We start from the raw sequence: 16,544 nt of genomic DNA on the forward strand, positions 1-16,544 counted from the left end.
TCCTGGCGATGTGGAACTCAGAGTTCAAGGATCAGCTCTGTCCCTGGGGCCAGACAAATAGAGCAGGCAAACAGGAAGCTCCGGGGGCTGCAGGGCCAGGGATCAAGAGTTCCAGCAGGGGTGGGAGGGGGTGTGTACAGGCGCGCAGGTCCCCAGAGTCGGGGGTCAGCGGTACCGGCCCGTCTCCTCCGTGGGGATTGTGTGCCTGCCATTGTCCATTGTGCCATCGCAGCGGGTGAGAGGAAGGAAGGAGGAAAAACACAGAGGCTGCCAAGGACGGCCGGGACTCCTGCACTCAAGAGGTATTCTCCCCTGCTGGCCCCTCGCATTCCAGGGTGATTATCTCACCCCCACCCTGCCCCAACTTCACAAAGGCAGCAGAGGTTGCTCCCATCAAGGCTGTCCCCTCTCTCTCTCATCCCCACCTCGCTCCAGGCCCTCGCAGACCTCCCAGACTGGAAAGCAAAGGGAACCTTGTGCTTGGAGGCTGCCTGGGGAGAGAGAGGACGGTACTCAGGGGCTCCCAGACTTTGAGACGTCTAACATTTCCAAACACATTCTAGAGACCAACACAGAGTTGCCAACTTTTCATTTTGTCATCTTACGCACCGCCACTCCCAGCCTGACCCAAACCCTACCATCAACTGTAACCAGCCGTAATCTCTTCCAAACCGATTTTTTTTCAAGTCTCTATTGAATTTGTTACAATATTGCTTCTGTTTTATGTTTTGGTTTTATGGCCATGAGGCGTGTGGAATCTTAGCTCCCTGACCAGAGATTGGTACACCCCCTACATTGGAAGGCGAAGTCATAACCACTTTTCCTCCCACGGAAATTCCAAGATTATTTTTTAAAGAACTTCCCTGGTGATCCAGTGGTTAGAATTAAGGGCTTTCCCTGCCAAGGGTCTGGATTCCATCTCTGGTTGGGGAACTAAGATCCCTCAAGTGGAGAGGCATGGACAAATAAAAAAGATTTTTTAACACCTAAAAAGGGCATAATCTCAGAATAAAGGACAGTTGCTTAAATAGGATACATAGATCTTTGCATTGTTCATTTTGACCTTGCATCCCACACAAGTGAGAATGGACACCATCCCTGAGGGATGGCTGATGTCGAGGAAGGACCTCTGGACTGCTAGCAGCAGGAGCCTGTTCTCTTATTTCATTCATTTTTGCCTTCAATTTGCAAAATCCTGGAGGAAGCTCATGAGCCCGGTATGCAATCTGAGTTTGGTTTCTTATCAGTAAAACGAAGACAAAAATGGGGGTGGTTGGAGGACAGACCCGGGGAAGTCAGTGCTGTGTGTTCATTGGTGTTTGCAGTGACATTTTCTAAGATTTCTCCTGGAAGGTGTGAGACCCCCAACACCAGGTTGCTGACAGGGCCTGGGTCATAGAACCTGTGAGCATGCAAGCGGAGAGGATTTTGAGATCAGCCTCTCTCCACCCCCATCTCCAGATGAGGAAACCGAAGAGTGGAGGAATTTGCCCAGTGTCCCTGATGTCCCAGGGCATCAGAGGCAGGGCTGCACTTAGAACCCAGGTCTCCGGACTGAGGACCCAGGGCAGAAATGTGCCCTGTGCCACCTACCCAGGAAACTCCCTAAGGTTCCAGAACTCAGCCAGGGGCTACCATCTGCCAGATGCCACAGTGGCGGGGCTCCAGGCCTCTCCCACTCTAGTAGCCTCATGCCTTTCTCCCCAGAGGGGAAAGCTCTGGAGCTGGGCTACCTTCAGTTCGAATCCCAGCTCTCCCACTTGTTAGCTGAACCTCCCCTACACCTCAGTCTCTTACCTGTTAAGCGAAGATAACAATAGTCATCTCCTAGAGTTATAGTAGGCGAAGCAAGTGGGTGGAGAATAATGTCCCTCCACCCCTGCCAACATGTCCATGTCCTGCTCTCTGGAACCTGTGACTGTTCCTTTAAGTTGCAGAAGAGACTTTGCAAAGGTGATTTTAAGTCCCTTGAGAGGGACTTCCCTAGTGGTTCAGTGGTTGAAGAATCTGCCTTCCAATGCAAAGGACGCTGGTTTGATCCCTGGTTACAGAACAAAGATCCCAAATGCCCTGCAACTACTTAGCCTGTGCATTCTGGTGCCACAACTAGAGAGTCTGCGCATGACAGCAAAAGATCCCATATGCCACAACTAATAAATAAATATTAAGGACCTTGAGATTAAGGACCTTGAGATGGGGTGACTCTCCAGGGTTACATAGGTGGCCATGTCATCACAAGGGTCCTTACATACACAAGAGGGAGGCGGGAGGGGCAGAGTCAGAGAAGATGGGAGATCAAAAGCAGAGGTCAGAGGGATGTGATTGTTGGAAGGGGGCCATGAGCCAAAAGATGCAGGCAGGCTCTAGAAGCCGGATGAGACCAAGAAGAGTTTCCTCGGAGCCTCCAGGAGGAATCAGCTCTGCTGATGCCATGCTCTAGACTTGCGTGACCCTTTGTGGACTTTTGACTTCCAGACCTGTGCTGTAAGATTATAGCACTAAATTAGAACATGCATGGCAAAACTGAAAGTGCCTGGCACTGAGTAGACAGTAACTGTTCTGCACCCCAGCACCCCAATTTCTGGCCTTGTGTCCCCTGCTCCCACTGAACACACTCACACCGGCAGACCAGAGCTATGAATGACTTCAGTCTCTGGTGGCAGTAGGGGAGGGGTAGGAATCACATTTTCTCCGTGTGGCCTTGACACGCAAATGCCCAGATGAGGGGGTGACCTACACCCAGGGGACCCAGCAGGGAGGAGGGCTGCCACTTAGCCAGCCTAGTTCCCAGCCTTTGGTTAGAGAGTGGGAGGGAAGCCGGTTCCCTGCTCAGGGCAGCTCAGGGATGTCTGGGGATGAGAGGTTCCTTTCTCAGCCTGCGTACAGAGGACCACAGAAGCTTACCACTTGGGTGCTGTTTTGCCCTGCTTTAACTGAAATGATTGTGGCAAATCTGACAGCTGCCAGTACTTCAGTGGCCAAAGCATTTTCACAATGAACTGAAAGGCCAGCAGGCCAGATATTCTCCTTGTTTGGCCCATGAGAAGCCTGCAGCTGAGAGCTGCTAAGAGTTGCCTTATGACCTTCAGCCATCAGTGTTCAGTGCTGGCAGGAAGGGAGTCAGGGGCCTGGCTTCTAGCTCTATGATGGTTGCCTGTTGGCCAGCAGCAGCTGGGCCTCCGACTCCCAAAGCCCTTTGGGAGTTTGATAATATCTTACCAAGCTGGAAGCTTTCTTTTTATTTATTTTTAAACTTTTTATATTGGAGTATAGCCAGTTAATGTTGTGATAGTTTCAGGTGAATAGCAAAGGGACTCAGCCATATATATACATGTATCGATTCTCTCCTAAACCCCCCTTCTACCCAGGCTGCCACATAACATTGAGAGTTCCCTGTGCTGTACAGTAGATCCTTGTTGGTTATCCATTTTAAATATAGCAGCGTGTACATGTTGGGCTTCCCTTGTGGCTCAGCCGGTAAAGAATCTGCCTGCAATGCAGGAGACCTGGGTTCAATCCCTGGGTTGGGAAGATCCCCTAGAGGAGGGAAAGGCTACCCACTCCAGTATTCTGGCCTGGAGAAGTCCATGGACTCTATAGTCCACGGGGTCGCAAAGAGTCAGACACAACTGAGCGACTTTCACTTCACTTCACCTGTTGATCCCAAACTCTCTCTCTTCCCCCAGTTCTTCCCCCTTCCCCGGCAACCATAAGTTCATTCTCTATGTTTGTTTCTGTGGAAGCTTCCTTTTTAAATATGTGGCTGTATTGTTAGTCACTCAGTCATGTCCGACTCTTTGCAATCCCATGGAGTGTAGCCCTCCAGGCTCTTCTGTCCATGGGATTTCCCAGGCAAGAATCCTGGAGTGGGTAGCCATTTCCTTATCCAAGGGATTTTCCCCACCCAGGGATCAAACCCAGGTCTCCCGTATCACAGGCCGGTTCTTTACCGTCTCAGCTTGTTCACTAGTGTGTCTGCTCCATCTCACTGTAAGGTGTTTGGCTTAAGTCAGCCCATGCCCCTCCGTTACTAATATTTTGGAATAAGAGAGACTTTCTGAAAAAAGGCGATGGGAAAACCACAGCCAACAGCAAATGGAGCACATCTCAGGACCAGACTTGGGGTCCATCCAGTCACTGTCAGAGGCACCAAGTACCTGGACTGGACTAGCTGTTAAGTGGCTGCAGGGCCCACCAGTGTCGGTCCTTAGTCTTACCACCCTGTTCCCCTGATGTGGGGGTCTCCCCAGTTACCTTACTGAAGTGGGTCCCCTGGTGTGTGTGGGAGTGTGGCTGGCTGGCTGCAGGAGTGGATTTTGCTCAGGACTGGCCACTCATTTTACAATTGGTGTCTCAATGCCATACTGGTCGGTCTGCGCTGGAAGGACTCTGTTCCCTGCTGGGTCTGGCACATAGCAGACACTCAGCAAATATTTGCCCAGTGAACTATTCTGCGCCCCAGAATCCGGAGGGTTACTTGAAAGAGCAGGCTTGCAGAGGAGACGCAGGAGTCTTGCACATACAGCCTGGATCGGGGGACCCTGCTCAGAACATTTACTCCGAGTGTTTAAGGTGCAGGTCAGGATGGGAGGCTTGAGGTTGGGAGGTCTGGATCAACTGGGGAGGGAGGAGATCCCCATCACCACCACCCCTGTTCACTGATAATCTTGTTGCAGCTCCTGGTGATAAACAGAGCCCCAGTTTAGACCCCAGCACTGGGCATCGTAACCAGAGAAGAGTCTCTCCTGCCCTCCTGCTTAGGAGACTAAGGTCATGGCAGAGCAGGAATGGAGGTCTAGCTCCTCGGTAGGTACACCAGCCTTCCGAATCCTTGATCTGTGCAGGTGGAGTGGGGTGGGTGTGGTGGGGAAGGAGGATACCTCAAAGTCAGAAAGATGAGCAAGGACCTGTCGGCAAGGCTTCCACCTTCACAACTCAGACCCCTGGGTCCCCATCTAGCAGGCAGGCCCGAGGCCTCTGACCTCATCTCCAAGGCATTTGGGCTGCCTGCGGCAGGGCGTGGCACCTTCCACAGAAGGTTCTTCCAGATTACTTGAAGGCATCTGGTTTATCTGTTTGGTTTCAGAGACACTCTCAGCCTTCCAAGGGAGTGTGTACAGACTAGAAGATTCCCCACCCCCTACCCCCAGCCCTTTTTAAAAAAACACTTTATTTTGTCTTGGGGTAGAGCCCATTGACGGAGAAGGCAATGGCAACCCACTCCAGTACTCTTGCCTGGAAAGTCCCATGGATGGAGGAGCCTGGTAGGCTGCAGTCCATGGGGTCGCTAAGAGTCGGACACGACTGAAGCGACGCAGCAGCAGCAGCAGCAGAACCCGTTGACAATGTTGTGGTAGTTTCAGGTGAACAAGGAAGGGACCCAGCCATACATCAGAAGACCCTTCTTGAGAAGGCTCTTTTCCGCTCTCAACAGTCCCACAGTGACCTTCTAGTCACAGGGACTCAAAATTGATTTTCTAAGTTCCCTCCTTTCCCTTGTCTTTCTATGAAGTGAGGTCGCTCAGTCGTGTCTGACTCTGCGACCCCATGGACTGTAGCCTACCATGCTCCTCCATCCATGGGATTTTCCAGGCAAGAGTATTGGAGTGGATTGCCATTTCCTTCTCCAGAGGACCTTCCTGACCCAGGGATCGAACCCAGGTCTCCTGCATTGTAGGCAGACGCTTTACCGTCTGAACCACAAGGGAAGTCCTTTCTATAAGCTCAGTATTTCCAGCTGCAGTGATCTTTCTTCATAGAAGGCTTCTAGCAGCTATTTGTGAGCCATGGCTGGGACCCTCCAAGAAATTCTACCCTGTCCTCTGGAGTCCAGGTATGGAAAAAGGGGAAAACTATAGCAAAAGTCCCCTTCTATCTTAACACTTAGTTGGTGTCCATATCACTGGGTTGACTGAGGTCACTCCACAGACGCCCCAGCCTCTGCCAGCTCTTTGAAGTTCTCCTTCTACTCCTTCAAAAGTATCTTCTCAAGGAATCTGTTTTCCATCAGACTCAGCAAACTGCAGTGTTCGCTTCTGAGGGGGCAGAGTCCAAGCCAGGTGTCCGATGACCCAGCGTGAGGTCCAGTTCAGGCTTCTGGAGAATGCTCCTCTCTCTAGGCAAGGTGAGATAAAGCAGAGCTCAGGGCCCCACCCTACACGTCCTTAGCCTCCCGCATTCCAGCTTCCAGCCTGAAAGTTTCTCCCAACTAGACTCCAAACACAAGGCGAGTAACATATCAGCGTAAGATCATAGTCAGGTGTTTTATTTTCACAATCCCCTACTGTCCAACCAAGTTACCAAGCTGTAACTGCCCAACAAAAAATGACTAAAGGTCTTACTGCAGCTTGGGTCTGGAGATTTTTTTTTAATCCTTTTTTAGTTCAACATAAATGAGAAAGAAAAAATACTCTGACATTTTCAAAGAACAGAAGTAGGAAAGTATATTCATATACGTTCAACATATACTGCGCATATTGGTTACTACAATACAAAGCAATGATTCTTTTAAAAGTGTAGTTTGCAAGATGGCACGGTTAATAGGCTCACTGGCTTTCGTCTGGGTGCTCGCTGGGGGCGGCAGTCTGCTCGTCCATCAGTTCCGTGAACAAAACAGGCTGAGTGTGTGGTCGTGGCCAGCAGGGGCGTCAGAGCAGCAACGAGCCCAGAGAAGTCAACAGTGGCTGTTCGGGCTCTCTCAGTTGCTTCCAGAAGGTGAGTAGCTGGTGGCTCCCACCAAGTAGAGGGGATGTGGGGACCATGGAAACACGGAGAAGTCCCAAGAACGGCTCTTGCACTGCAGAAACCCACTCGAGGGATACTGGGTCCAGGAGCTGAGCTGCCAACATCAGAGAGAAGGACAAGCTACATGGGGGATCCTGGCAGCAAAACCAGGATGGCCATGCTGGGCACCCGCTTTCTCCTGTGCAAATTCAGGATGAAAGATGAGGAGGGGCCAGGGGACCTGTTACTCTGCCTCCCCAGAAAAATGGATCAAGAGTATTTAATTAACATCTCTTCCTTGTTTTGAAGATCAGAAGGCGATAACCCAGATCTTCTGCCAGCCCCCCAGCCAGCAGAGAAGACTTTGGTTTCTAACGGTGAAGGAAAATAAAGATAATGACACAAACAATAGCTATTGCATATGCACTGCTTCAGCAGGGAGGCGGGGCGCGCAAGGAGGGCACTACATCTGTCACTGGCACGAGTGAGAACCGCCCACAATTACAAGGTCTAAATAAAATACTTTGAACAAAAGGTGCAAGTCACAATTCAAATAGAACAGAATCTGGTTAAACATTTCTCTTTTAAACAAAAATTTCTTTTGTTTGTATTTATTATTAATAATAATAACAATAATAACAATAATATCAACATTTACGAAAAACAATTCCTACATGATCAAGAATTAAAATAAGGGGCTGAGGATGCGCAGAGAGGAGGAGAAGGTTAGCAGGGTGGCAGGACCCAAGACAACCTCCTGTTCTTCTTGCCTGTGACAAAGAGGCTGAAAGGGAAAAGCATTATATATATATAGATATATATATATGTATGTATGTATTATGTATGTGTACAGATACATACATATATACATGGAGAAACAACCCTTGTTATATCACAATATACCATGAGAAGGGAAGGTGACACACACACAGTACCACCGTTGGGTGTTCAGTCCACGGGCAGAACCAGCAGGGTGATAAGGGCAACCAACTTTCTGAGTTACAAGAGGGGAGCCGAGTTACACACCAAAGAGATATTCCAATTGGCAACCCATCAGCGCCAGGCCACTCTCAGCCTCCATGCTGACATTCTTGTGTGATTTTGGCTTGGCCAGACATGTTTGTTAGTGGATCCCAGCAGAAAAGACCTCTCCAGGTTCCAGGCTTGGGGTGTCTCTTTTTGCTCTCCAAGGGCCAAAGGCTGCTGCCCCTTCCCTCTTGTCTCTTTCTCCAGCCACTACATTCCAGAGTATGTTGCCCTCCAGCTTTTGCTTCTGTGTAAAAGCAGTTCAGGCACTGAAGGGCACTCTGCAGACAGGCTGGGGAGGGGAATGGCTCTGGGCCCTGGCCACCATACGCTAACTGCTTTGCTCTTCTGTCTTAAAAGGTAAACAAAAGAAATAAGAAAGAAAATCACCTCCCAAAGAAAACATACCTAAAACCAAAACAACCAAAAATAACCCAAACCAAAAACCAAACCAAACCATCAACTCAAATACACCAAATACACTTTCACAAAAGGTGGCGAACATGGATTTCCTGTTTATTTCCTTGGTGACTTGGTCATACAGGCGAACATGGCAAAACCCCCCTCAGAACCCAAAAGAACAGCACACTGATGAACCAAATGGGAGGAAAGGAGCCGACATTCTGGGTGGAGGGAAAACAATGGCAATTTGGCGCAATGCTGCTAGATACTGTTGGTTTAAAATCAACCTTTTCATTCCCGCACTGTACATAAACCTGCAACAGAGCAGACACAGAGAATTAGTTTGAAAAGACAAAGACTCAAATATTCCATTGAAAACTTTCAAAAAAATGGTTCACTTTACCTCAGATATTTTAGGAGGATTTGCTGTACTGAGGCTCTAATACAGATTTGCCAGATGGCTTAACTTTCATCGAGTCTTGTCTGTCAATGAATTTTCAAAGACAGAACTGATACTACCTGTTGTGTATGTTTAGGCATTACTCCTGCAAAATCGGCCAGTTGACCTGTTTTCTACTGCTGGCCTCTGATCACAAATTTCTGGTATATTTTTCCACTTGCAGCACAGCCTTAGAAAAGATCTGGCTAGACATGTATTCTTGCTGAATTTCATCCTTTAGGACTGAGTTCAAGAACCACCTCCTTTTCCATTACTCTGGCCAGAAGTCCTGTCTGTCCTCTGAAGCTCACTTACTCTTTGAAGGCTATGGCACCTATAACGTGCCTTATCCTCAACAGTTCGACCAAGGGACCATGGCCAGTATTTCTTCTATATGCCCCCATCTACCCCTCAAACAATTAGCATGGTGCTTAATGAAGGAGCAGAAAGATGCAAAAACCTTGGCTGGAGGAGTGGTGTTGTCAAGGTCATTGGCTCAAAGTTCATGTGGAAGGAATCTCCTGATGGGATCAGGAGCTGACACTGAGCCAAAGGGCTGGTTTGGCTCCAGTCAGGGTGATACTCACTTTCCATCTTTTGCTACACGCCTGCCTGTTCCATGCTGAAGGAGACCTCGGGGTGCTTGTAGCTGAGCAGTATGTCTGTGATGCAAGTGGATGGGTAGCAAGAGGAGTTTAAATGCTGGCTGCCATCTGTCAGGTCTGGGTGCTCCTGACCTCCAAGACTCTCCCCACATTCTGCAAGACCAGAGAAAACTTGGGAGGTTTGCAGGGAGATTGGGTGGGGGGTGGGCAAGAGGTAGACAGAGGAAGAGAGCAGTCTGAAACTTCTGCAGCCCTGAGTTCTAGTTCAGAGCAGGCCCTCAGTTTGGTTAGCGACCATGGCTGGGGACCAGGCTTCTTCCTGTTGCCCCCACTGTCCATTTCCCCCTCTTCTTTACTGTCTCCCATTGTCAGGCTGTCAGCTCCGTGGTGTGGGATAAGACAGCCTCGTGCTGGCAGACCCTGACACCTGGGCACACTCTGTGCTCAGGGCATGGGCCTAAGCACTTTAAACTCCCAAGCACAGGCTTCCCAGGTGGTGCTAGTGGTAAAGAACCTGCTTGCCAATGCAGCAGACGTAAGAGACACGGGTTCAACCCCTGGTCAGTAAGATCCCCTGGAGAAGGAAACGGCAACCTGCTGCAGTATTCCTGCCTGGAGAATCTCATGGACAAAGGAGCCTGGTGGGCTATACAGTCCATACGGTCGCAAAGAATCAGACATGACTGAATGACTGGGCACGCATGCAGGAAGCTAGCAACTGCTCCCAGCACAATCGAGGACATGGGCTCTATTGTTTCTGTCACTTTACAGAGGGGGATCTTGGGGGTCAGAAAGGTTAAGTGCCTTAACCTGTGGAGCCAGTACAGAGCAGTCAGGATTAACTGCAGATCCATCCACTCCCGGGTCTGTGCTTTTATCAGCTAAGATCCCCTCCCTCTACTGGTTCTAACGGGAGGCAGACATTAGGACACGGTGCCTTCTCCTCAGAACCAGAACAAGAGTAACTGAAGGAGCATCTGAACATGCATTACAGACAGGACAGTGACGGCCCTGTGCTCAGTCAGGAGCGGGGCTCCTCCGTGCTCTCACACTCAGTGCAAGAGAACTGGGAAAAGGCGGTGTCCAGAAGCCCACGGGGATGCTGTGGCTTCCCATGGGCTCTTCCTACAAGAGGGGAGTGGTCACTGGTGAAGAGGGAAGGGGGGGGTCCCTTTAGAAACTTCTTTGGGGTGCCCATGCATAATGCCCCTTACCCTCATTTTCCCCGTCCTGGAACTGCTGGCTCCCCATGAGCGATGACTGACTGAGAACTGCATCTGACATCCGGGCAGAACTAAGTGCTTTCCCCGCCACGAGACTCATGCCAGGCAAGTTGTCCAGCTGCACCTGCAGAAAACAATTATTAAAAGAAGTAAAGAGAGCCGAGAACGCGCCTTAAGAGACCGCTGTGCCCTTCAAAGGAGCCCAGGCAGAGGGCGGCCTCAAGCACCGTCCCAAGCACCGCTCCCCAGGCCCCCTTCCTCTGCAGGGCTATCCAAAGGGGGATGCTGTGCGGGGAGCCAAGGCTGGGGCGGGGGTGCGCGTGGGGAGGGAGGGGCACAGGGAGTCTCAGCTGGCGCCCCAGACGTCTACATGGCGTTCCAGCACCAGGTTTCTGACCTGGCTCAAGGCCATGAGGAGTCTCTTAGGGCAGCAGTGTCCAACAGCACTCTGTTCAAGGACAGGGATGTTCTCTGTCTGCCCTGTCCAAATCGAAAGCCGCTAGCCACAAGTGGCTACTGAGCCCTGGAATGTGACTAGTCTGACTAAAGAACTGGGTTTTACGTTTTATTCTGTTTTAATTACATTTAAAATTGAAAGGTCGCATGTGGCTGGTTGTGGCTGTATTTGTGCCGCCGAAGAGTCTGCCCTAAGGCAATAAAGCCCTGCCAAGTGGACTAGCTCCCTTGAAGTCTGAATAAATTCAAGGCAGCTGCCAGAGTAATAACTGAGAGTCTGAAGGCGCATCTGCTGGGGCCTGTTTCAACTGTCTGGGGAGAAGTTCAATAACTAAGACTACAGGAAATGGATGCTCTTGATCCTCAGCTTCCAACGTGGAGCTCGGCGTCAGCAGAGATTCTCCTGGAATTTCAGGCTTGTTACAGTGATTCAGAGACATACTCCCTGAGTGCTCAGGGGCGCTGGACTCTGATTGAGAACAAGAGACACCACCCCACATTCCTAAGTTCTGCTTTCAAAGACCCCGCTTCCAAAAAGCAGGAGGGGCCGACGTACATAAGCATCGTCGCTGTTCTGGATGGTGTGATGTCTCTGGAGGGTGCGGGGCCTCTGGTGCTCGCTGACTGAGGGGTGAGCGGGGTACCCAAGTCCATTGTGATCTGGCAGCTCCATCGCTTGTCCAGGAGAACTTCTATCCATGCATTTCCCTAGGACGGACTCTGAGGAGACAGAGCAAAATAGGGTCAGTCAGCAGACCTAGCACTTCCCTCAGTCCACTCTCACCAAAGCAGCATCTTGCAAGGCACAGTGGGCCAGAGCGAGGACCCCCACTGGCGGGCCACTCGGCCAACCTCAGCTGGCTGGTGACGCTCGGAGGAGCCTGGACCAGCCTGCCAACTGTCGTCCTTCCTGGGCCTCTCTCTGCAGGGATCATTCCCTTACGAGAAAAAAATCCATGTATTAGTGGTTGGCTGAACCTTTTCTTTTCTCTTCATTTCTCTGTTGATTTGACAGTGCTATGTTCCCAAACCTAGATGCACAGGAGAATCATTCTTGGACCTTCAGGACCTCTAGCCTGGGAGAATAGCTTCCACCCTGTGGACACCTCTCTCTCTTCCCTTGGCTTCCCCTCCGTACCCTGCCCAGCCCTCTCCTCTCCTCCTCCGACTCCAGCCCCAACTCCTTTCAAGGGTCCTCCTCTCTTTACCTCTATCCTTGACCTTCTCACTCTCCCCACACTTACTTTGGCAATATCATCTATTTTCATGGCTTCAACTACACTGCTTCTATGTAAAGAATTACTAAACGCTCTTTTAAGCTCCAGATCCAAAATTCTAAACTATTTACTAGATATCTTTCCCTGGATGGCTGAACAACATCAAACACTTCACAGGTTCAATTCTGAACTCACCAGCTTCCCCACAACCAACACCTCCTTTCCTAATCTGGGTATGAGCTCATGGAGTCCCTGCTGATTCCTTACTCCTGGTTCCACATCACCTGAAGTCTGAAGAATCTGCCTCTCCAGTGTTGGTCACTTTAATCTCTTTCTTTCCAGTCTCATTGCTTTCATGCAAGTTTGGTTATCTCCTGCCTGGACCACTATAATAGGCTCCGAATCATTCCTCTTCCACGGCCCTACAAAGATGAACCTTTCTATAGTGGAGCCCAAACCCCTCATTTTCACTGGCCCAGCCTCTCTTCCAATGAGCATCCCACACAATTCACCCCTACATTCTAAGCTCCAGTCAAAGGGGACCACTCACGATTCAGTGCATTTGCTTTCACCTTTCTCTCTCCCTGGAAATGCTTAATCTTCTACTTCCATTCCTGCCAGTTCTAATCAATGTATCCTTGTAGGTCCATCTCAAATGTTATCATTTTTATGAACCTTTCCCTTTCAAACAGAAATAAATCATTCTTTCCTTTCATTGTCAGAAGACTTTATTAGACTCTGATTATGCTAACATTATTCCTGGCACCATCTTCAATTGTGTATTTGTGTTAATGTTTCATATTAAACTGTAAATTCTTTGAGGACAAGAATTATTACATGCATGTTTATGAGCCTTCAGTATTCCAGAACACTGTCCGATACCAGTGTTTAATAATATTCTAACTGATATCAATAAACTCTCTTAATATAGGTCAGTCACCTGTCAGAGTCACGATGGTCAAGAAGACAAGGATGGTCAAGAGTACCAAGGCCACACCAAGGTTGACAGGGTCCTCCTGTTGGCACGTCTGGCTCCAGTCCTTAAGAGTCTAGCACTTGAACATGTGTTTTCTTTGGTTGGTTGGTTTTTCTGGGTTAAAGTTCCCTGGCAACCACCGGGCTTATCTCACAATGAACGGTACCTTGGTGAGACCAAGTTTTTAAACAAATTTTAATGGGAAACACAGCCCTAACGCTAACTGCACCAACCCAGTATCTATGTGAATAATGAAAATAACACGGGCTGCTTGAGTGATGTGTAAAGTATTTCAGGTCTCTATATTCAAATGGTCTCCTTAACCATCACGGTGAGGCCAGGGCTTAGGGGCTGGGGCGGGACAGGAAGGGAGAGGAATGAAATGACATGCACCTTGCCGGTAATGCAACGGAGAGGAATGGGAGCTTCCAAATGACCGAGAGGAAGGCAACTGAGACTAAGCTGCTCTGTGGGATGAGGTCACACACCTGCCAACCAGCCCGATCCCCGTCAGTGGGCACAGTGTGTGTGCTGGCTGCAGGTCCAAATGAAGGCCAAGGGCAGGAAGTGGTGCAAGGTTGCCTCTGGTGATATGTAGGCTAAATCTCCCTCCCTACCATCTCTCTCTGTGAAATGTGTTTTTATTCCTGAGAATGGGGTTTCTCCACATCTGAACACCCGCCCTCCTTTTGGCCCTGCCTGCGGGAAGGTCCCATGGATTCCGTCCTCGCCTGCCCTCTTCACAGCCTTCAGGTCTGGTGTGCCACTGAGACAGATGGAATCTTTCTTGACAAATCTCATGACACGCCTTCCTGACTCCCCTGCCTGGGGCTCAGAAGCCCCAGGCCTGGATCCTGGCTTCACCAGAATCCCTGGGCGAGTTACCTGACTTTACTGGATCTCGCTCTCTTCATCTGCAAACAGGACTCACTCCACAGGTCTGTGGAGTGCTTACTTGAGTCTGGTCCTCTGTAAGAGCTCAGTAAAGACTAGTATTATTTATACTCATTTCAGAGATGTTATTTCTGAGAGGATGGGGCACAATGAACCAGTTGACAAAAACAAACAAGAAGATGATTTTATCACAGAATCCTACTTTGAGAATAATGGGGCTAGTTTACCACAGGTAAGTGAACAAGTGAGCCACTGAAAATTTAATTTCCAGAAAAGAAGCCTCTGGTTTAGGAGATATAAATACGAGTTAAAAACTAGATGAAAGGGAGTTCCCTGGTGGTTCAGTGGTTAAGACTTGGCGCTCTGGGGCCCGGGTTCAATCCCTGGTCAGGGAACTAAGATCCTGCAAGCCTCATGGCCGTGTGTGTGCTCAGTCACTCAGTCCTGTGCAACTCTTTGTGACCCCATGGACTGTAGCCACCAGGCTCCTCTGTCCCTGGGATTTTCAGACAAGAAAACTGGAGTGGGTTGCCACTTCCTCCTCCAGGGGATCCTCCTGACCCAGGGATTAAGGCCAGGTTTCCTGCACTGGTGGGTGGATTCTTTACCACTGAGCCACCTGGGAAGCCACACAGCACAGCCAAAAATAAACTTAGACAAAAAAGAAGCGTGTTAATGGGGTTGGGTAGCAAACCAGGGGTCTTTCTGTTCAAATTCAATATAATTCACAGGTCAAAGATCAGGAAGGGCTGGCACCTTTGGCTTGGCAGATATGCTTGGAAGGGGAAGAATGCGAGGCAAGGGGGCATAAAGAGAAGAACATAAGACTAAGAATTCAGGGGATTTGAAGTCAGGTTCCAGCTCCATCACAGTGTATGAAATTGGACAAGTCATTTAACCTAACCTCAATTTCCCTATCTGAAAAATGAGGGTTGTTTGGGGGCTCAAGAGATAACAGGTGTCAAAGGGCCTTTCATAAATTGGAAAGGACTACACAAGCAAAGTAATTATTTTTAGTAAGAATGCTGAGTTTAGAGGGCCCTTGTGGTGATGGACAGGGAGGCCTGGCGTGCTGCGATTCATGGGGTCCCAAAGAGTCGGACACGACTGAGCAACTGAACTGAACTGAATGTGACTCTACAGAGGAGATCCACTGACCAGTTTGGCAAGGGAGGCACTGCGTGTTAAACAGACTAACCCATTGAGCAAGGAACAGGAAATTGAGGCTCAAATCTTTGGCATTCTTTATGCCAATTCAGCAGCTGAAGGAACTGTCAAGCTCACCAAAGGATGCAGAAAGAGGATGCCAAGAGCAGGATTCTCAGGTATTTACCTAAGCAAAGCTGAGAAAGTACAGAGGAGGCGAAGACCATCTGATCAGGCAAGGGGAAAAAATACACAAACGGGCACAATGCACACCGCCCACCTACCTAGGGAACCGTGGGGCAGCTTGCATAACTCTCTGTGGAATCTGTCAATGTTGACTCGTCCTTACTCATTTACTGGGTCTTAAGAGAAAATGAGAGAAGTGCACGTGTGCATATCCCTCTCAAAGGTTCTGGAGGGTGAGCCCTCCCAATCTGCCACCATTTCACCCCTCTATGGGGCCTGAAGTCCTCCAGGGCTGCTGAAGCTGAGCAGGCTCAGGGAAAACGTGGTCTTCTCTGTGAGTTCAAGCTGGTACTCTCACTGCGTAAACTGTTATGCTATCATATTTAATTTCAAAGTTAAAAAAAAAATCAAGTGTATGTAATAACTTTCATAGGGGGAGATAAACCTATTTCTACTCCTGGGGAACAGAAAGGGAGATTACAGGCAGCATGGGGCATGTCTAGCCCTGACCTTCTACATATTTCAAACAGACCTCTGGCAGGCTGCCGGCTCAGCTCTCTGGCAGAGCCTGGCCCCACACTGATTGGTGGCAAGTGGCCATAAAATAAGTAACTATGGCCATTGATAGGATGGCATTTAATTCTCCTTGACTAACATCAGCAATCCCTGATAAGCTACCCTTAAGAAGTTTTAGAAGGACGACACTAGCTCTGCTTCTTATAATTACATCTTTTACAGCATTCATTACGCAGTGCTTCATGTTAAGGCTGTTTATGAGCTTGTCTGCCCCCATCCCCCCAGCATAAGCTCCCTGAGGGCAGGTTCTCTAGCTTTTCATCCCTGCCTTCCCCACTGGACCTAAAATACAGTCTTATGTGACCTAATCATTCAATAAATTTTGTTGACTTTGCTCTGTCATAGAAGCAACAGATGGAATGTTTGGGGGCTAGTGTGTGACTACACAGATAGAAGGGTATCATTAGAGAAAGCAGGAGGCATCCCCGCCACCCACAAAGATAAACAAGGATGAGCTGCCCCCACGTGCCTGCAGGGCGGTAGGGGGAGAGCATCACAACCCTTTCCTGGCAAAAGGAATGGCAAATTATCTGATGATTCTTTGTTGATGTCAAACTGCAAGTTCTCAAGTTCTTAAGAGTAGAAGCATCTGAGGTTAGGGCTTCCCAGGTGGCTCAGTGGTAAAGAACCTGTGTGCCAATGCAGGAGATGTGGGTTTGATCCCTGAGTTGGGAT

The 16,544-nt window shown here is 49.3% G+C and overlaps 1 protein-coding gene and 1 long non-coding RNA gene across 7 annotated transcripts in view; one reads left to right on the top strand and one right to left on the bottom strand.

Annotated features, from left to right (window-relative positions):
* The first annotated feature begins 35 nt into the window (after nt 1-35).
* Nucleotides 36-7,132, top strand: LOC104974207 (uncharacterized). 2 transcript variants are annotated; one of them, XR_003029442.2, is made up of 3 exons: nt 36-302; nt 4,677-4,806; nt 6,011-7,132. It is a non-coding gene; the product is annotated as an uncharacterized lncRNA (long non-coding RNA). The 2 variants fall into 2 exon arrangements; XR_009490639.1 differs by having other exon boundaries at nt 4,677-7,132.
* SIK3 (SIK family kinase 3) overlaps nt 6,245-16,544 on the bottom strand; it is a 266,327-nt gene continuing 256,027 nt past the window's right edge. For all 5 annotated transcript variants that reach the window (XM_010812395.3, XM_010812393.4, XM_010812394.3 and 2 more), the window contains 4 exons: nt 11,431-11,594; nt 10,410-10,542; nt 9,178-9,348; nt 6,245-8,465 (listed from right to left, as the gene is read on the bottom strand). In XM_010812395.3, coding sequence (XP_010810697.1) covers nt 9,191-9,348; nt 10,410-10,542; nt 11,431-11,594 — 455 coding nt within the window. In that variant the 3' untranslated portion in view covers nt 6,245-8,465; nt 9,178-9,190. The remainder of the gene's footprint in view (nt 8,466-9,177; nt 9,349-10,409; nt 10,543-11,430; nt 11,595-16,544) is intronic.

Source organism: Bos taurus, chromosome 15 (genome assembly GCF_002263795.3).
Source record: "Bos taurus isolate L1 Dominette 01449 registration number 42190680 breed Hereford chromosome 15, ARS-UCD2.0, whole genome shotgun sequence".
In the NCBI taxonomy this organism is placed as follows: domain Eukaryota; kingdom Metazoa; phylum Chordata; class Mammalia; order Artiodactyla; family Bovidae; genus Bos; species Bos taurus.